Source organism: Salvelinus namaycush, chromosome 18 (genome assembly GCF_016432855.1).
Source record: "Salvelinus namaycush isolate Seneca chromosome 18, SaNama_1.0, whole genome shotgun sequence".
NCBI classification, from domain to species: domain Eukaryota; kingdom Metazoa; phylum Chordata; class Actinopteri; order Salmoniformes; family Salmonidae; genus Salvelinus; species Salvelinus namaycush.
This window is the reverse complement of record NC_052324.1, coordinates 20,235,235-20,256,865: the sequence shown is the minus strand read 5'-3', so window position 1 is coordinate 20,256,865 and position 21,631 is coordinate 20,235,235. Positions and strand designations below refer to the sequence as shown.

The 21,631-nt window shown below is 40.6% G+C and overlaps 1 protein-coding gene across 1 annotated transcript in view; it reads left to right on the top strand.

The window, feature by feature from the left end:
- The first annotated feature begins 375 nt into the window (after positions 1-375).
- LOC120062863 (dedicator of cytokinesis protein 5-like) overlaps positions 376-21,631 on the top strand; it is a 33,373-nt gene continuing 12,117 nt past the window's right edge. Inside the window, exons 1-25 of the mRNA XM_039012932.1 lie at positions 376-397; positions 13,232-13,315; positions 13,609-13,649; positions 13,742-13,797; positions 13,882-13,978; positions 14,139-14,287; positions 14,400-14,535; positions 14,650-14,807; positions 15,066-15,147; positions 15,432-15,561; positions 16,363-16,435; positions 16,827-16,969; positions 17,206-17,331; positions 17,468-17,592; positions 17,826-17,924; positions 18,166-18,238; positions 18,378-18,481; positions 19,493-19,673; positions 19,899-19,996; positions 20,088-20,177; positions 20,349-20,449; positions 20,597-20,731; positions 20,834-20,939; positions 21,272-21,342; positions 21,454-21,560. Of these exons, the coding sequence (XP_038868860.1) occupies positions 376-397; positions 13,232-13,315; positions 13,609-13,649; positions 13,742-13,797; positions 13,882-13,978; positions 14,139-14,287; positions 14,400-14,535; positions 14,650-14,807; positions 15,066-15,147; positions 15,432-15,561; positions 16,363-16,435; positions 16,827-16,969; positions 17,206-17,331; positions 17,468-17,592; positions 17,826-17,924; positions 18,166-18,238; positions 18,378-18,481; positions 19,493-19,673; positions 19,899-19,996; positions 20,088-20,177; positions 20,349-20,449; positions 20,597-20,731; positions 20,834-20,939; positions 21,272-21,342; positions 21,454-21,560 (2,587 nt within the window). The remainder of the gene's footprint in view (positions 398-13,231; positions 13,316-13,608; positions 13,650-13,741; positions 13,798-13,881; positions 13,979-14,138; positions 14,288-14,399; positions 14,536-14,649; positions 14,808-15,065; positions 15,148-15,431; positions 15,562-16,362; positions 16,436-16,826; positions 16,970-17,205; positions 17,332-17,467; positions 17,593-17,825; positions 17,925-18,165; positions 18,239-18,377; positions 18,482-19,492; positions 19,674-19,898; positions 19,997-20,087; positions 20,178-20,348; positions 20,450-20,596; positions 20,732-20,833; positions 20,940-21,271; positions 21,343-21,453; positions 21,561-21,631) is intronic.

Genomic DNA, 21,631 nt, shown 5'->3' with positions numbered 1-21,631 from the left:
TGCACCTTTGCACCCCAGTATCTCAACTTGCACATTCATCTTCTGCACATCCTACCATTCCAGTTTTTAATTGCTATATTGTAATTACTTTGCCACCATGGCCTATTTATTGCCATATCTCTCTTATCCTACCTCATTTGCACATGCTGTATATAGATTTTTATACTGTATTATTGATTGTATGTTTGTTTATTCCATGTGTAACTCTGTGTTGTTGTATGTGTCGAACTGCTTTGCTTTATCTTGGCAGGGTCGCAGTTGCAAATGAGAACTTGTTCTCAACTAGCTTACCTGGTTAAATAAAGGTGAAATAAATAAAATAAAAAATAGAAGTTTTCGTAGAAAATTAACTACTTAAAAATAGAAATGGCCTCAATGGCGCTGTCAGTGCGCTCACGTATGCCATAGCGGAACCGATACAATGAAGAGTCCTTTATGATTCTCTATGGTGTTTGATAGAAGTTGTATACCACTTCCTGAGTTTTTGTTTTGCCATTCAAGAAAAGTCATGTTGTAATAACAAAAGTCTGTCACATGATGGCAATATTGTGTTCCTTATTCACAGCTTGCAGAATTCCTTTTCATTTGACTGGTCTCTATGTCAAAGGATCTTTTTTAATATTAATACATTAAAGTAATCCATTTGTGGTTGAGATTATATTTGCGGAAGGTTTTGACATGGCAAAAGTGTAAACCTGAATATGACTAAAGATCTTTACTCTATGCAAAGTAAGGCCTACACTGAATCATAAACCTAAGAATACACAAATCACAAAAATGCTCGGATCAAACAAAACCGTGTCAAATTATTCAAAAGTATTTAAGTACATATACCGCCCAATATATACCCACGTAAGTGGTCCAATCTTTTAATCACTTACAGGTGTAGGATCTTAATTTGACCAGTTTCTCAAAACAGGAAAATAATCCTTCAGTAACCGGAAATGTAAATTATTGTGTGGATTAGAATTCATAGTAATTTTTGTAGGGGTTGATACATGTTAGTTAGGGCAAATAAAGTCTGAAATTTTAAAGAAAAAATTACACATTTTGGAAGCCTTTTTAAACCTTGAATGCACTAGTTTGCATTTCCCCGCTGTGCAGGACATTTCCTGCAACAATGAGGTGATCAAATTATGATCCTGCACCTGTAGATGAAGCAGACAATGAGCAAGTCATTCTAAGAGAACAACATTCCCCAACATAAATAAACCTAAATGCTGTACTAATATACAATAACTGTCCCTAATACCTATATATTTACATGGTAGACAGTACAGTGTGTACAGTGTAATTACATTGTAGGTACCTTATCTGTATCTGATTTGTGTAATTACATGTTAAAATGTTTATATGCATTAGATTTGTAAAAACTAACTTAAATGAATTGTAGCTACAGTAAACCTTCTCTCAACACCCAATTATTGTTTAAGATTATTTTTCTTTTGTTGTGACTTATTTTTGCAAATTCTTTGTATTGTGCATGCCACAAACATGGATAGCAGTTGTAAGTGCTATGTAAATGTATACCAAAACTGTACCAATCATTTCTTTACCACCAATCAGTTTTGGGAGAATCTACTTTTAGGAGTTGAGGGCTGACTACTAACGCCCTCTGCAGTTACCCTACTGTTTCGATGGGGGATATGACATTTTGCAGAATCAAATCAAGATATATTTTGTGATGGTTAGCAGAAACCAAATACTGTATAATGCAAAAAAATGTCATAGCAATTGCCCTGCCCGAACGAACCCGTGTGAAATTTACATGAGAACAATGACAGAGCAAAATGCACAGAGAAATCACCATACAAATAGTGAGAGCTAAATCAAGCTGTCAAGGGGATAAACTATGCAAATTGATGGCTAATGGTTATTGACAGCAACATTTGGTTGTGCAGTGCTATCAGTAACACATGATGTGAAGACAAAAGGCTAAGTAGAATAACAGGCCGGATCCACTAAACAGCTGCATCGGTGAGGAGGGGGAGGGTCGGGCCCATTGTCTTACGGGGAGGCTGGGGCCCATTCATAAATAAAATATCACAATCAATGCACGTATTGATGCAAACTTCCACAGACAAATGCATGAATGGTAACCTCAGACAGACTCATCCTCTAAAATACAAACACTGTGTGCACCTGCTGATGATCAAGTAGGCTACTGCAATCATTTTCCTCATGTTATTTAATACACACACACACACACACACACATCCTCTGACAGTGTCCACTGAGGCCTACGTCGTTGACAACAGGTCGATTCCTTACATTCCTGACCTTGAGGAAAACAAAGCAGTCAATGGTTGAATCACTTAAAATCAAAAAAGTAAAAATAATTTGAATCAAATAACATATGGTAACGTTAGGCCTATTGTAAAAATAAAAAAAATCACCAGAATATGCTCTATATCAGGGTGGAAGGTAGTCTAGGGTTTAAGAGTGTTGGGCCAGTAATCGAAAGGTTGCTGTTTTGAATCCCCAAGCCAATTGGGTTAAAACGCTGTCAATGTGCCCTTGAGCAAAGCACTGAACCCTAAATTGTTCCTGTAAGTCAGTCGGGATAAGAGCGTCTGTAAAATGGGTAGGCAACTAGATTCAGCTGCCGGATAATTTTTGTTTGAGCGGACTGGAACATAATTATAATAATTCTTACACTGCAAATTGACCACAACTAAGGCCAAAAATAGATTGCATTTGAAAATAACAATAATTTCATACCTTGATTACATTGAGACATGATCACATGTTTTTTTTATTCGTGGGAATACTAGGGAAAAGACTTCCTAAACTAAACACATTTCTAACAGATTTTTTAACAGATTTTATTTTCTAACCAAAACTAACATCCCCAAAATTCCTTGCAGTCCAGTTTTGGCCCATAGGCCGCCTCTGGCTGACCTATATTATAGTACACTCAGTGTCTGCATGGGTCTATACATGATACCTCTGCATTGTTACAGACCATTGCTCTCTCATGTCAGTCTGACTTTATCTCATGACAAAAATGTTGCTCAGACAACGAAAAATGTTTTATACTTACTTCTAATTGTGGCTATCATACCTTATCTCAGTAATGTGCCCAGTTTTATTTTGCACAATGGACTCTCATGGTGAAAGGTATGGTATCCTAATGTACACTATACACGGTCTCGTGTAAGTGAGTTTCTCTAATCACTTATTTGAATTTTGGTTCTATTATTACATTGTTGTTATGTTACATTTGCCACATTTGTTCAATTGAATGATCTTTAGCCTACGCAACGAGGCGCGGCAACGCTTGCTGCTGGGTTCAATTGCATAGCCCTAGTTTTCTCCCCTCCCCCCTTTTTGAAGTCATGATGGCGAAACTGTAGTGTTCAGGACGAGAAGTGTCCCACCCGCCCAGCAGTTCATCTATTTATTTATTTATCATTTCACCGCAATGACCCGCTGGATTCCAACTAAAAAAGAGAAATATGGCGTTGGTAAGTTAGACAACTATGTCGTCTTGTTTACAATTGGGTTGTATTCAGACAGCAGTCTATTTACAAGTTGGCCAAGGCAATTAAACTTGGAAGTTATGTAGCTAGGAATCTTTAGGAAAAGGCGAAGTTAAGCTACTTTGACTGTCACACATGTAACTTGGGAATCCCTGAAAGAAAGTGAATGTTGATTCGATGTGAATACGTTTGGTCAGGGCGTGCTCTCTGTGTCCATACAGTAACAATCCGTAAATCGAGTGATTTGACTCGAAAATAAGCCTTACTACACGTCGTGCGTAAAGTTTGTGCCAGCTGAAACGTTCTTGCTGTCCATATACTTTAGCCTTAGCATACATGTAAGCCTATAGTTGGAAATGTGTAAGACATTGTGATTTTAGCCTGTCATATATCATGAAAACAACATAGGCGCATAGCCTACATGAGTCACTTTGGTTCAGGCATGCTGTGTGAAACGTTATGTGGATACACGCCCTCAAGGTAAATCAAAACTAATGGGGAACCATTTCAGAGAGTATGATGACGTCAGTAGGCCTATAATATCGCAATTGGGTACCTGTTGTTTTTGTATTTAACCAGTAAAAGTCTATTCAGATGGTCTCTTTTGCAAGCGAGACCAGGGCTGCGTTCAGTACGTTTTTACGTTCTGGATCGTTCAATTGAACATAAACGGTGCTGTACTGAACGACCAGTTGAAAAACGAGGAGGGGTTGGTTGGGGAACGGTATCACCATGGCCACTGCCCTTTAAAAACGTCATTCATTGTTTCAAGCCACACCCACCCACACGTACCTCAAAAAAGTCTGTGTTCAAGAACTTACAAGAAAGTTTTGTGGAAACGCACCTCTGGCCATGAAGGCAGCAGCAATCAAATTGTATTAATCACATACACATATTTATCAGATGTTATTGCGGGTGTAGCGAAATGCTTGTGTTCCTAGCTCCAATAGTGCAGTAATATCTAACAATACACATATCAAAAAGTAAAATCATGGAATTAAGAAATATATAAATATTAGGATGAGCAATGTCGGAGTGGCATTGACTAAAATACAGTAGAATAGAATACCGTATATACATATGAAATGAGTAAAGTATTATGTAAACATTATTAAAGTGACCAGTGATTCCATGTCAATGTATACAGGGCAGCAACCTCTCAGGTGCAGGGTTGAGTAACCGGGTGGTAGCCGGCTAGTGATGGCTATTTATTCGTCTGATGGCCTTGAGATAGAAGCTGCTTTTCAGTCTCTCGGTCCCAGATTTTATGCACCTGTACTGACTTCGCCTTCTGGACGATAGCGGGGTGAACAGGCTGTGGCTCGGGTGGTTGTCCTTGATGATTCTTTTGGCCTTCCTGTGACATCGGGTGCTGGAGGTGTCCTGGAGGGCAAGCAGTGTGCTCCCGGTGATGTGTTGTGCAGACCGCACCACCCTCTGGAGAGCCCTGCGGTTGCGGGCGGTGCAGTTGCCTTACCAGGATGCTCTCAATTATGCATCTGTAAAAGTTTGTGAGGGTCTTAGGGGCCAAGCCACATTTCTTCAGCCACCTGAGGTTGAAGAGGCGCTGTTGCGCCTTCTTCACCACACTGTCTGTGTGGGTGGACTATTTCAGTTTGTCTGTGATGTGTACGTTGAGGAACTTGAAGCTTTCCACTTTCTCCACTGCTGTCCCGTCGATGTGGATAGGGGCGTGCTCACTCTGCTTTTTGCTGAAGTCCACGATCAGCCGCGTCGATGGCACTGCGTTATCCTCAAGCGGGCGAAGAAGGTGTTTAGTTTGTCTGGGAGCAAGACGTTGGTGTCCGCGATGTGGCTGGTTTTCCCTTTGTAATCTGTGATTATCTGTAGACCCTCTCACATACATCTCGTGTCTGAGCTGTTGAATTGCAACTCCACTTTGTCTCTGTACTGACGTTTTGCCTGTTTGATTGCCTTACGGAGGGAATAACTACACTGTTTCTATTCAACCATATTTCCAATCACCTTGCCATGGTTAAATGCGGTGGTTCGCGCTTTCAGTTTAGCGTGAATGCTGCCGTCTATCCACGGTTTCTGGTTTGGGTAGGTTTTAATAGTCACGGTGGGAACAATATCCATCAATACACTTCCTGGTGAACTCAGTCATCGTGTCTGTGTATACATCAATGTTATTATCCGAGGCTACCCCAGTCCACGTGATCAAAACAATCTTGAAGCATGGATTTCGATTGGTCAGACCAGTGTTGAATAGACCTTAGCACAGGTACTACCTGTTTGAGTTTCTGCCTATAGGAAGGGAGGAGCTAAATTAAGTCGTGATCTGCCGAAGGGAGGGCGGGGGAGGGCCTTGTAGGCATCCCGGAAGAGAGAATAGCAGTGGTTGAGTGTTTTCCCAGTGCGAGAACTACAGTCAATGTGTTGATAGAACTTCAGTAGCAATTTCCTCAAATTTGTTTTGTTAAAATCCCCAGCTACAATAAATGTATCCTCAGGATATGTGGTTTCCAGTTTGCATAAAGTCCAGTGTAGTTCCTTGAGGGCCATCGTGGTATCGGCTTGAGGGGGAATATACATGGCTGTGACTATAACCAAAGAGAATTCTCTTGGGAGGTAATATGGTCTGCATTTGATTGTGAGGTATTCTATGTCGGGTGAACAAAAGCACTTGAGTTTCTGTACGTTATCACAATCACACCATGAGTGGTTAATCATGAAACGGACACCACCGCCCTTCTTCTTCCTGGAAAATTCTTTATTCCTGTCTGTGCGATGTACTGAGAACACAGCTGGATGTATGGACTGGGACAGTATATCCAGAGAGAGCCATGATTCCGTGAAACAGAGTACGTTACAGTTCCTGATGTCTCTCTGGAAGAAGATCCCCGCCCTGAGCTCGTCTACTTTATTGTCCAGAGACTGAACATTAGCGAGTAATATACTCTGAAGCAGTGGATGGTGTTCACGCCTCCTGAGTCGGACTAGCAGTCCACTCCGAATCCTCTTTCTCCGCCAGTGGCGTCTTGGAGCAGCCTCTGGGATAAGTTAAATTGCCCTAGGGGGTGAGAACAAAATATCAAATTCGGGAAAGTCATATTCCTGGTCATTGTGCTGGTAAGTTACCGCTGCTCTGATATCCAAAAGTTATTTCCGGCTGTATGTAATAACACACAAAACGTTCTGGGATAATAGTATAAGAAATAACAGACACAAAAACAAAATACAGCAAAGCTGCCACGTCTGTCGGCGCCATCTTGCAATCAACATTACACAATTTAAAAATGATACAATATAATCACAACAGCAACAACTCGATCCAGCCTACAGGAAATATTAACACTCATCCTGAACAGTCTTGCACCATTGTTTTAAACACATTGAGGCTATGATATTTGGTTGATATCACTGTATCAAGCAATAACACCTTTCATAGATTTTTACAAAAACAAAGTTACGTGGAAATTAATCACAATTTCATGTGGTTGTTTTTCCTTCATTGTTTACAAAACATTGAGATGTGTAAATATAATAGGCCTACAGATTTCTGAATTTAGCAGGACAGAAAATAACCATAATCTCGTAGAATGATTTAGGTCTCATGTACAGAATGTTAATTTTGTTCTGACACTAATTTGGGTTTCAACTTTGTTTGAACATGGATATTGGCATCATTCTAAAAATAACAATATTCTAGTAAGGAATGCCCTTGACTTAGCTTGCCAACCCCCAAAGTAGCTAGCATACCTCTGTGGAATGTTGTGTTCAAGTTCTTGTTCATCTTTTGCTATGTTTGGTAAAGACCACAGACAGACATGTCATTGTCGAAGGGGGACTGAAGTCATACTTTGTATTGTTGCTGTTCCACTACATTTCCCCCCCCATTTTGAATATGACAGATGACTCCATGCAACTGTGTATTGGTTTGTTCTTATTTGGGTAGATACCGTTTGAAACAGACACTACCTTTTAGTTATGTTTGTGTAATGCTGATACAATCAGAACATCCAGGAAGCTTGTTGTGTGTCAATTGCTGCTAAACCCTAGTAATATTTGAAAATAAGACATACCCCTCACTTATGGACTAGCCTAATGTCTGTGATACAATGTATTTCAAATGTAGTCTACCAATTTGTAATCGTCAAGATGCCAGTGATAGTGTAGAGGATGTCATTGCTATAGAATGAAAAGATTGACAATTATTGATATAAATGCACTATCATCACTCATCAGACCACACATGCATTTCATACAAACAAAGAGGTATAATGGGTTTGCACTCAAAAAGATGTCACATAAAGCTTAAGTTATTATTCAATGTTTTAAATGATTCTCACTGCATCACGGATAGCGTACACAGACATTTTGGCTTTACAGCCTTCTTCAGTGTGTAGGTACAATAAAAAAAAAAGTCTAAACAGCATTTGTAAAGAACAGCAGATGGGCAGCAGGTGCTTCTAATCAGGGTTGTCACTCATCTACCAATCAAGGATGTGGCTTTTCTGGTCTACCTGTATATAAATTAGTCACAAAGAAATACAGAATTATAGGGTACGGGAGGGTGCACGAAGGGCAACTCACAAATCAATCGCCCCAGGTTTCCGCTCACCTGAATACATTATATCAATTAATGAGGTAGTCCACCACAAAGGACATAAGCCATTCATAAATATGTGGGGCCAACTCATAAACAATATGTAACATCTGATATGGACAGTGTTCTTCTATAACAGTCTAAATGTGGCTTATAGGAAGGAGGTGAAATCTAATTATTTATTTAAACCGTGTGGAAAAATAGATTTTAATTTATATATCCGCATGGCTTCTCTTTTAGAGTAATTTGTTGTCATAGTCACCTCTTCTACGTGGTGGATGAACTTTTTAGATCCCGCAGAAACGCAATTCTTTAATGGAATGATTTTGTTCTATGAAGTGTCTTGCAACTGGCGAGTTGATATCTTGACGTCTAATAGTGGATTTATGTTCTCAGAGATGTACTTTCAAGGTGCAGGATGTTTTTCCAATATAAATCTTATTACAAGAACACTGTAACATATAAATAACTCATTTTAGTAGTGCAAGTTCTACATGATTTTATCTCATAGGTCCTAGAAGTCTAAGGGCATACTAAATTAGAACATTTCCTTATGGTGCTACAAGAGGTACAAGCTCTACAGGGGAAACATCCTTTTATGAAGGCCACTTTTTTCTCTCTGACCACATCTGATTTAACCAATATGTTTGATAGATGTCTTGATCGTTTATAATTGAATAAAGGTGGATTCTGGAAGGCAGAATTTAAAGACGAGTCTGATATGTGCCAGTGTTTCTTGACAATAGACTTGATGCCATTATGGCTATCATTGAAAGCAAGTATATAGTTTACAGAAAACAGTTTCTTCTGTTTTTGTTGGGATTTGTTAAGTAACTGGCTTCTGTTCAAGCTTTTAACTTGTTTTTGAGCTTAATCAAGCCAGGTATCGGGGTAACCTCTCAAACGAAAACACTCAAGGAGAGAATTTGATTGTCTATCATATTCTTCCTCTATGTCACAGATGCGACTCAGTCTATGACGTTGGCTTACTGGTAAACCTCATTTTAGGGGAAGAGGGTGATAACTATCAGCTGTCAATATAATATTTTTATCTGTAGGTTTTCTGTGAACTGTAGTACTTCGAGATTGTCCCTTTGTAACAAGTACATCTAAGAAATGTATAGAGTTAATGTTATTTTCCATAGTGAAGAAAATTGATTGTACTCTCGAGTAATTGTAGTTAAGATATTCATTTAATTTTGGAACCCGTCCAGATCATAAGGCAATCGTCTATATAGAGGATCCAATATTTAACATGATCTTTAAGTATTATTTACATAAATAAAATGCCATTTGAATTTCCCGACATGCATTTCAATCTGATTTGGTCAGATTATAGAGAGCCGGTAGGATTTTGACAAGAGGCTGTCTGTGTGTGTGTTTATATGTAACCTGCCAGCCAGGGATGTCACAGGTAGAGGTGCAAAACAGTGTGAAGGAGCTGCACTAGTGAGCAGTGCTGAGGCACAGACAGTAGCGCTGCATCACAACATGCTTGGCGTGATTTTTAACCACGGGCAGATCTCTGCTGTTGCCAGGCATGCCTCTGGACACAGTCAGAACGATGTCAAGTTGGTGAAACGGGCAATTGTCACTCTCTGCATGACCAGAGGGAGATGTCATTTCTTTGGTATTTAAAAAAAAAAAAAAAAAAAAAGCTATTGTTTCTGAGTTGGCAGAGGGAGTTTTAAAGTGGAACTGACAGCATTTTAGCAACATGAAATGTTATTCAAGTCTGTTTATATACACCCCCAGGAAGAATGACACTTTTAAAAACATTTTCTGACAAGCGAGCACTTATATGGTAATTTTCACTTTTTCATAAATTCTTAGAACGTTTGGGAATTATGTATACTAAAGCATTAGTGAAAATTCTATAGAGGGAAAGCGTAAATAAAACCATCCGTCTCATTCAGGACCGGAGTCTACTCAGACCCGTGCACCATAGCCAACCAGAGCTACAGTAGGCCTTTATGCAAACAAGCCATTTACCACACAGGCCTGCCATCATTCACTTTGAACTGGACTGTGTGTTTACAGGCAGTTACAACAGCACGAATTTAGATAATTAGAACACATTCCTAAAACTACAACAGTGCATGTTGAATGGATTTCTGCAAATATGTCAATACCATGGAAGTCCTCTTACTTTTGGGACCATTACAGTCCTATTTATCAAACAGCCAAAAATAAATACATTTTAAAAAGCTAACTGGCTGTAGTTGGCTAGCTACTTCCAGACACAAATGAGAGAAACATCACTCTGACTATTTTACTCGCCCAAGCAGAACTGGTTAGCTAGGCTGTTTACAAAACTCGCCTATTCATTTGGATTCTTTTCTATTCTACTGTATCTTAGTCTATGCCGACTCTGACATTGCTCATCCAAATATTTTATATATTCTTAATTCCTTTACTTTAGATTGTTGTGCAATTGTTAGATATTACTTGTTAGATATTACTGCACTGTTGGAGCTAGAAGCACAAGCATTTTGGTACACCAGCAATAACATCTGCTAAACACATGTATGTGACCAATACAATTTGATTTGACTTGAAGGGGAACTGCAAACAATTAAATGAAAAGGATACTTATGGGAAGGGAAGGATGCTTATGGAAAGAAAATGATACTGATGTTCAGTTGTGAGGTATTCAGAGGTGTGATGAGCTGAGCCAGTTGAAGCGTGCAGTGAGATCTAGCCTCCGGCAACAAGGATTATCACCATGCAAGTCAGGACAGAGCTCCTCACATTGTTCCTGTTATAGAGGGAAGATAATGCTGAGTACTAGGCTTTGAAAGTGTGTCTGCAAGTCATGACAAGGAAGTGTGTGTGCGAGGAGAGAGAGTCAGCGGGAGAGCGAGAGAGCATACTGTGCTTTGTGATTGGTCTCCCACTCGTGTCCTTCGGAGAAGAGGAGGAAGAGACGGAACCGTCTCCAGGAAGACACTTAAGTTAACAAACGGAGGATAATAGAGGGCAGGGCATTCTGCTGACCCAGTTGGCTGCAGTATGCCCTGTATAAAGTGACCTTTAACCGACAGTCTCCTTTGTGATTTAGAAATAAATAATACATGATGTCACCTCACTCAGTGTGGATGTTGTAATAAATCTGCAGGGGGAAAATTCCACTTACTCCACCCAACACATAGCCTCAAGGAATGAAAAAGAACAGGAATAATGTTAATCATCTCTTTATTTAAAACGTGAGTCCAGGTTGAGTCCTAAAATCCTATTCATGAATACATACCGGTCAAAAGTTTTAGAAAACCTACACATTCAAGGTTTTTTCTTTATTTTTACTAATTTCTACATTGTAGATTAATAGTGAAGACATCAACACTATGAAATAATACATATGGAATCATGTAGAAACCAAAAAAGTGTTAAACAAATTCTTCAAAGTAGCCACCCTTTGCCTTGATGGCAGCTTTGCACACTCTTGGCATTCTCTCAACCATCTTCATGAGATAGTCACCTGGAATGCATTTCAATTAACAGGTGTGCCTTCTTAAAAGTACATTTGTGGAATTTCTTTCCTTCTTAATGTGTTTGAGCCAATCAGTTGTGTTGTGACAAGGTGGTGGGGGATACAGAATATAGCCCTATACGGTAAAATACCCTATTATGGCAAGAACAGCTCAAATAAGCAAAGAGAAATGACAGTCCATCAGTACTTTAAGACATGAAGGTCAGTAAATTCGGAAAATTTCAAGGACTGAAAGTTTCTTCAAGTGCAGTCGGAAAACCCATCAAGCTCTATGATGATACTGGCCCTCATGAGGACCGCCACAGGAAAGGAAGACCCAGAGTTACCTCTGCTGCTGAGGATAAGTTCATTGGAGTTACCAGCCTCAGAAATTGCAGCCCAAATAAATGCTTCACAGAGTTCAAGTAACAGACACATCTCAACATCAACTGTTCAGAGGAGACTGCGTGAATCAGGCCTTCATGGTCGAATTGCTGCAAAGAAACCACTGCTAAAGGACTCCAATAATAAGAAGATACTTGCTTGGGTCAAGAAACACGAGCAATGGACATTAGACCAGTGGAAATGTGTCATTTGGAGTCCAAATTGAAGATTTTTGGTTCCAACCGCCATGTCTTTGTGAGACGCAGTGTGGGTGAATGGATGATCTCCGCATGTTTATTTCCCACTGTGAAGCATGGAGGAGGAGGTGTTATGGTGTGGGGGTGCTTTGCAGGTGACATTGTCTGTGATTTCGTTAGAATTCAAGGCACTCTTAACCAGCATGGCTACCACAGCATTCTGCAGCGATACAATATCCCATCTGGTTTGCACTTAGTGGGACTATCATTTGTTTTTCAACAGGACAATGACCCAACACACCTCCAGGCTGTGTAAGGGCTATTTGACCAAGAAGGAGAGTGATGGAGTGCTGCATCAGATGACCTGGCCTCCAAAATCCCCCGAGCTCAACCAATTGAGATGGTTTGGGATGAGTCGGACCGCAGAGTGAATGAAAAGCAGCCAACAAGTGCTCAGCATATGTGGGAACTCCTTCAAGACTGTTGGAAAACCATTCCAGGTGAAGCTGGTTGAGAGAATGACAAGAGTGTGCAAAGCTGTCATCAAGGCAAAGGGTGGATATTTGAAGAATCTCAAATATATTTTAAATATATAATAACACTTTTTTGGTTTCTACATGATTCCATATGTGTTATTTCATAGTTTTGATGTCTTCACTATTATTCTACAATGTAGAAAATAGTACGAATAAAGAAAAACCCTTGAATGAGTAGGTGTTCTAAAACTTTTGACCGGTAGTGTACATGTATTAGGATATCATTTAGAGTAAAATGAAGTTCAAAGCAATTGAGGGCCCTTCTATTAACTGTGTTTCCAGTATACAGCAAACACCGAATTCCACGTGCACCATGAGAATGCACCTGTACATTTGTTCAATGCATAAAAAAGTTTACTCTAACTCAAGCATGCTTTTTCACATCGCAAGAAATACCCGACTACCATATACCTTTTATCAGATATGACTATCAGAAAGGCCAAAGTCTATAAGCTTTTCTAGGCTCTTCATATAATTCTTCTGTCTCCACTTCCTTTATCTTGAGCTTGCTGGGGATTGTCATTTTGTGTTTGTATGTTGGTTCACATAGTAAGACTGTCTCTCTTTTCTCCCCCGCCTGTCAATTCTCTCAGCAATTTATAATTATGACTCCAGAGGCGAGCAGGAGCTGTCTCTCCAGGTGGGAGACACTGTACATATACTTGAGACATTTGAAGGTGAGCATGAACAGTCTAGCCTCACTCACATACAACAAGCTGTTACACGTTAAGGAACAGTTTGCAACACTCTGGAACTTTGTAAAACATTGAACCAAGGCTGTGCTCAATACCAGACATGCATGGAAAATAATCAGCGATGTTTAATGAAATGCTCTTGAAAGATAGAACAGTCAATATCAGCATCTGGATCTAGTTTGCCCTCTTCTCATCAATCTTATCTTATCTATTGTATCTATCCCTATATCTCTGTCATGTCTCTATATCCATCTATCAATCTCTAATCTCGCCAGGCTGGTACAGAGGGTACACATTACGGGATAAATCACGGAAGGTATGGCAACAACCGTACATCCGTTCATAGTGTTTCATTGAAATGAGAAAATAGTTTGAAGAAGAGGTTTACGTTTACGTTTCATCTCACAGGGCATTTTCCCAGCCTCGTACATCCACCTGAAGGAGGCGAAAGTTGAAGGGACAGGGTAAGGTGTCACTCACTTTATGTCATGTTATTAGAAATGCATTGTATTTGGGATATCTGGTTATTTCTTTCCTTCCCCCTTCAGCCAACAGGAAATAGTTATCCCAGGAGACCTACCACTGGTACTGGAGCTCGGTGCCACTCTGAGGGAATGGGCACAAATATGGTACAAGCTGTATGTGGTACGTGGTAAATATTAGTTTCTTATCAATCTCCCTACTTGCATTTTATTCACTTTACCCATATACTGTTATCCAACTCTTGACACTCACTCTGTTTGGAAAAGTGTTATTATGTAAGTCTGGGTGGCTGTGATGATGAATATGACTGTTTGTTTGACAGAACAACAAGACCACTCTCTTCAGGGGCGTACAGCAGATGGCCTACAGCCTCATCGAGTATCGATCTCAGATAGTGTCGGGAACATTACCCAAGGATGACCTTGTGGAGCTCAGGAAGAAAGTCACAGCTAAGATTGATTATGGAAACCGGTATGAATTGTACTCTAATTCCACTGTGACATAAACGTGCTTGTAAAGTCATTGTGCTAAGAATATGCCCTTGTATATCTGTCTAAAACTATATGTGATTCTTTCTGTACAGGATTCTGGGTTTGGACTTGGTGGTGCGAGATGACGCGGGGAACACTTTGGACCCGGACTGCACCAGCACAGTCAGTCTGTTCCGGGCCTTTGAGACTGCATCCCGCAGTATAGATGACAGAATACAGGAGGAGAAGGCATGGGCCAGCTGTTGTTTTTCTCTCTCATTTGTTTCTCTGACTGACTCATACTGGTTGCCCTGCCGGTGTATTGTGTGTGTGCTCATACAGTGTCTCTGTGCCCCTCTGTAGACCCGGCTGCAGAACCTGGAGATGAGGCGCCAGTCCCTGTTCAGCACGGTGCACACCTACAGTCTCTTCGTGAACCTCAAGAACTTTGTGTGTAACATCGGGGAGGATGCAGAGCTGCTTATGTCACTCTATGACCCTGACCAGTCTGAGTTCATCAGGTCAGATATCAATGTATTCAATTCATTGCATTATAGTAAACCAGATAACATCACTGCCAATACCATTTTCTGACACCATAAAGAAGCTTTTATCCCGTAGTCATGTGTATTCCATGTTGCATATATGCAGATATTGCATAACGTTATATCACCCTTTTGATATATTTGTGTATCTTGTCAAACACCGAAAAAGGGTTGTTACAGAGTGGCTATAGTGAGGTATGTGAGTTGGGATTCCTGATTTGTTTATGTCTGCAGTGAGAACTTCCTGGTGCGCTGGGACAGCATGGGCATGCCCAAAGAGATTGAGAAACTCAACAACCTGCCTGCCCTTTTCACGGTAACAGATGAAACCCTCCCTTCCACTTTTTGTCTTTTTTCTCTGTTGTAAATGTAATAAACTAGTAGCCATGTGGCCTGACAGATGGGCAGTGACAGTCCTTGGATGGGGCATGCTATGCCATGCCATTTATTTCCTCAGACAGGCTCTGAACTGCTCACATTAAGCTTTATGTAAGCAGATTTGCATAAGATATTGAATATTTTCTGCCAAGAAACTTTCACTGTACTTGCATTATGTAGTTCTTATCTTTGCATTGAAATTCTCTCCTCCAATCTGGTCAGGATCTGAGCAGCAGTGACCTGATTAGGCCACGTCTCTTCCTCGTCTGTCAGATTATCAGAGTGGGCAGCATGGAGCTCAAGGAGGGCAAGAAACACACTGGAGGGTTAAGGAGACCATTTGGTGTGGCTGGTGAGATATATTTTTATGCTTCACTATATTTGTTTGCTCACATTCACACATTCAATTCAATGGAATTCAATTAATCTGAGATCAGAACACTTCCCATACTCCGAGTTTGAGTGAATGGATAAATTGAGAGCCTAAATAAAAAGTTACAGTAGGAATCCCTGTCCTTGATAAAATCCAGACACACCCTAAGCACACCTGCACCTGCTTACCTTCCTGACCCCTAAAACACTTCCAGGTTGTATGCCTAGCCAAAGAAGTCAGGGAAAAGTTTTTTAACGGCCCTCTTTGTTTTGAGTGAAGGATTACATTTCTGTGTTGGATGAGAAATGGTTACCTCGAGTGTCACAACAAATGGACTGAACCCTGAATAATTGGGAGCTCTCATTTCCCTCAGCTATTTCCTAAGAAATGACACATTTTGAGAGAAAGAGGAATGCCGACTGAACCATCTATTGCAACACAAAGCTCAATGTCACACAGACCGGCCTGCTGGAATCCTACCTAGTCTCTTGTTCTCAATTGTTTCTCTGGTACATTGCAACAGGTGTGTGAGGGGCCCTATAACTAGTTTTCAAACACAAACGACATTGTGGCTCTACTCTGTAGTTTACTTAATCAGAGTGAAAGACCTCTGCTGTAAAATAGCTCGAGCTGGGAAATCAAATACCAAAGATATTAAAGTGAGGCCATGCTAGCAGCAGCAGTGGCAATAACTAGATAATTGAATTGATATCAGCTTATTATATTAGCCATGGCCCCCTATCACCACAGCATTCACAACGTCATCGTCTCTGTTCACAGTGATGGACATCACAGATATCGCCCATGGAAAAGCAGACGATGAGGAGAAGCAGCATTTCATCCCCTTTCAGCAGTGAGTGTTTTAAAATCTCCAACAGCCTCTGCTCATTTTCACCCTGTGTTAGTGGTCCCCACTCCCCAGTCCATTTGAAATCAACCTGTTCTTATACCATTATAGTCAAATGACAAATGGCTTGAACTCTGTTAGGATACAGCATTATGCTTTCTATTGCTATACCATACTGTAGATCAAGTCTAGGTTTGTTGTGCAGTGTTAACAAAAATGCAACTGGAGACTGTTTATTATTCCTTCTTGGTCACATGCACTTTTATATTTTGTGGATTTTCTCCTCCAATATCTTAATATGCTTTTCGTAGCTCTATGTTTGGTGATCAATCCACTTGTCAGTCCCACTTTTACAATATATTTCTCCCCCTCTCCTATTCCTTCCCATTTCTCCCAGGATAGCTATGGAGACCTACATCCGTCAGAGGCAGCTCATCATTTCTCCTCTACTCCCATCCCGGGTCATTGGAGAGAACGAGCCTCTCACCGCCGTCTTCAACAAAGTCATTAACACCCGGGAGGTCAACCACAAGGGCCAGGGTAAAGAGAGACCCTCACTGACATGATGTGGCAACAACTCACCCGTTTGCCCAGAATATAGCAGAGTAGACCAGAATATGAAATACAAAGAAATATAACTTGGAAGGGGCTTTTGAAATGTGGGTCTCAGTTCTAAATAGGACCGTTACAGGTTGTGTGTATCGATTCTGAACATTCTGTTACTGCCTCTGTCTTACTAACTTTCTCTTCATTGACGGGCCCTGTTGGGTTCTCAGGACTGTTTGTGACCCTGAAGCTGCTTCCTGGTGACCTGTCCCAGGTCAGGAAGGACTACCCTCACTTTGTTGATCGCACCACCGCCATCGTCAGAAAGATGGGCTTCCCTGAGATCATCCTCCCAGGTGCCATAAGTTTACATTTTCATCTTTTGTAGCTGAATTGTGTCTGGAACAATGGGTTGCATACTTTGTAGGTGCCTTTACAGCAGTGACCGGCAATAGATCCTTGTTTGGTATTAACCAACTAATTCTCCTCTAGGGTATGTGAGGAACGATATCTATGTCACCTTGCTGCAGGGGGAGTTTGACCGTGGTAAAAAAACGTCACCCAAAAATGTTGAGGTGATGTTGAGTGTTCTAGATAACGATGGCAATCTCATGGAGGTAAGGGTGCCGTCCTAACATTTCTATGTGCTTCCACCTTTCTTTCTTTAACAATTTTGACCTCAAGTATTGCATGTCGGTCATGTAGGTTGGTTGACTGTAAGACAACATTGTAGTTCAAGGTTTAATATAAAATTACCCCAATTAATGTTTACATGGGATGTATAACATTTTCTTATCTGCAAAAAAAGTATCCTATGTTTGACTGAAGCTCATTCCATCCCCTTGAATAGAAAGCAATATTTCCTGGAGCTGGATATGATGGGATCACAGAATACAAATCTGTAATTTACTACCAGGTCAAGCAGCCGAGCTGGAATGAAACAGTCAAGGTACAGTTCACTTACCAGCATCCCAGGTGTTTCTGTCAGGACTTTCCTCATGGTGGCTCAAGTTCAGCAATTACTTTTCCAAGTAAATTTGGCTCTATAACAATAAAACCTTTAGAGGAGATATTGGCAAGGATTGTTTCACGCTTACAAAATGCTAGACAGACACCAGATATGACTTTCTCTGTCTATAATCTTGTCATGATACACTCCTCTCCTCATCCTTTTCTTCTCCCCCTACAAGGTGACTATTCCTATTGAAGATGTGGGCCGCTGTCATCTCAGGGTGATGTTTCGACACAGATCATCTCAGGACTGTGAGTGCCTCACATTTCTAAAACACTCGACAGCCGGGCAGCCTGCCCTAACCCTCTGGGAGCTGGTCAGCATGAGTATAAATGTGTTCTTCAGAGTTCGTTGATTGGGTCCCCACTGACACGGCTGTGTTTCCTTTAGCTAGAGACAAATCAGAGAAGCCGTTTGGCATGGCGTTCGTCCGCCTGATGAAAGGAGACGGAACCACGCTGAGAGACGGCAGACATGACCTCATCGTCTACAAGGTGGGACCAGCACACCAGTCTGTTACTGTCACTAGGGTTGTTAAGGGAGGGTATATTACTGGAATCTTTTGAAGTTTACAAGCAAGCTACCAGAATTTTGGTATCTTTCAAGGATTTTATGTAATCTATCACAAGACATCTAGTGGCCCTTTTGGGTACTTCAGATTATCACAAGTGTCTGTAATTGTCACTGGCCCTCTTGTGGCCTTATCACATATTAAATAAGATGATATAAAAAATATATAACGGCAAAGCTGTAAAACATTAGCCTAAATTTAAACCATCAACTTAGTGAATACCATTGGTGTTTTTAATATGAGGGTTTCAGCATGATATATTAAGAGCGTTGGGCCAGTAACCGAAAGGTCGATGGTTCGAATCCTCAAGCTGGCAAGGTGGAAAAATCTGCCGTTCTGCCCTTGAGGAAGGCAGTTAACCCTAACAACAAGTGCTGCCCGGGCGCCCATGATGTGGATATCGATTAAGGCAGCCCCCCGCACCTCTCTGATTCTGAGGGGTTGGGTTAAATGCACAATGACACATTTCAGTTGAAGGCATTCAGTTGTGCAACTGACTAGGTATCCCCTTTCCCTATCTACTAGAAATTTGTGAACAATATGGACAGAAATAAATACTATACATGAATATATATATATTTTAAAGTTTTTCAGATATAAATTACCAAAGTTATGATAGTTTGCCATAGATTTTCTGTTAATTACCAAAATTATTAAAGATTTCAGTAACATTGGTAAATTACCAGTAGCTTTGCAACCCTAACTGTCACAGACCCTGTATGATGTAGACATCTTGGTGGTACCAGAAGGTTCTGATACATTTGACTACAGTTGGAGATCTTTCTTTCCCTGTAGGGATTATTTTTCATTATCAATTAAATAGTGAAGTAATTATTTTTTATATTTTATATAAAATAAAAAGCTCCCCGGTCAATGAATATCAAATTACATATCAATGAATATGTTCTAGTATTATATATATTTTTTCTCTTAGGTTGACGCAAAGAAGTCTGAGGATGCAAAAACATACCTGACTCTGCCAGGCTCCTGGGCTGAAGTGGAGGAGAAGGAGAGGCAGACAGGGAAAAACTTTAACCATTCAGGAGTCATCCCACTCACCAAGGACAGCTTCCAGATTGGCACTCTCACCTGCTCCACTAAACTCACCCAGAATGGTACTGTAGTAGGACACAATCATCTCTAATCTATAAGCACCATGGTGGAAATGGATATGAAACAATATATGAAGTATCAAACCGTCTCTAACAAATAGAACCTAACTCTTTCTCTGCACTTCGGCTCGTAATACAAATCAGAGTGGTGTTAACATACTCATTCAAGTTTATGAAATCCAAGGGTCAGTTAAAGTGATATGCTGCTGTTCCTCTGCTGTTTTCCAGTGGATCTCCTGGGCCTGTTGAACTGGAGGTCCAACCCTGAAGAGCTGGACCAGAACCTGCAGCGCCTGATGGAGGTTGAGGGAGGGGAAATTGTCAAGGTGAGTATGACTGCTCCAGAGTTAGCATTCTTAACTGGCTTTACATACAAGGACACCCTAGCCTAATGCATTTGTCTTTTTGTGGTCTTAGTTTCTACAGGACACACTTGATGCCCTCTTCAGTATCATGATGGAGACTTCAGAGGAGGAGACTTATGACACGCTGCTGTTTAATGCTCTGGTGAGTTCTGTACTGGTGGGTTACTTACTTGCGTTAAGTTATCAGGATTAATGGCATCTGTCATTAATATACCAAAAGACAATTGTATATTAGAAATTATTAATGTTACACTATTTTCCAGCAGGATTCTATATTACACTGGTTCCTGACTGTGCTCTGCATTTGTTCTAGGTGTTCATAATCACACTGATTGGAGACATCAAGTTTCAGCACTTTAACCCAGTACTGGAGACATACATCAACAAGCACTTCAGTGCCACTCTGGCTTACATGTGAGTCTAGCTCTCTCCTTTCTCACATTTTCATCTCTATGCTGTTAATTTTTCCTTCCTCCTGTTTTGACACCTCACCACCCATTCAGAATTAATTTATATGTAATTACTGGTATGCCTGAGTTCCCTGTTCCATTTATTTTTCAGGAAGCTGACCAAGGTTCTGAATTACTATGTGGGCCATGCAGATGAGCCTGTCCTAACCGAGAAACTGTACTCAGCCCTCAAAGCCCTCAAGTACCTGTTCAGGTTCATTGTGCAGTCCCGGGTCCTCTACCTCAGGTATCATAGCCGTGACCTTCCTTCCTCATACATACTAATACATTTGTGAGACAATATTAGTTTGTTTGTGAAATGAGCAATGTCCTTATTTTGTTTACTCAGATTCTATGGGACCAGTGAGGATGCTTTCTTCAACTCCATCCGGACACTCTTCCTGTCCTTCAACACACTCATGGACAGACCGCTGGATGAGGGAGTGAAGATAAAGGTGAGTTGGTTTAGGGGAGAGAAACTGGGATTGGCACTTACATGGTACTTCATCTTCTTTAATGCACACTGTTAACATGGCATAGCCTGGTAATGCAACATTTACTGTGTTATTCTGATAATTGTCAGCTGTTCAAACCAGCTTACCCTTTCTATGTTTATGGAAGCCTTATGCTGGCTTCGTGAAAGATAGTTGAAGTAAAGTTTTACTTGATAAACTGCAGGATAACGTTAATTAAAACACTTTCGAGCTGACTAGAGCTGTAAAACACAGAAGCCTTATCCGGTGATATTTCCCTCATGTTCTTTTTTAAAGACCATCATCTTTTTCAGGGGGCGATACTGAAATACCTTCCCACCATCATTAATGACATCAAGAATGTCTTTGATCCTGTGGAGCTCAGGTAACTCCTTGTAATGACTTTTCAACTGTCGAATCTGCAGAAATTATACTTTTTCCTGTATATAAAATGTCCTTGTCTCTTTTCTGAATTTCATCCTGTTTCTCTCACTAGTGTTCTTTTGACCAAGTTCATTGAGAGCATCCCTGACTCTCAACTGGTGCGCCAGAAACTTGGTTGCATGTGTAAGATGGTGGAGAGTGACCTTTTCAAACAGTCAGGTACTGTAGTGCCTCTCTGGCTCAAACATAACTTTAGAATGATCTCTATTTAAAAACAGAACCACAGGATG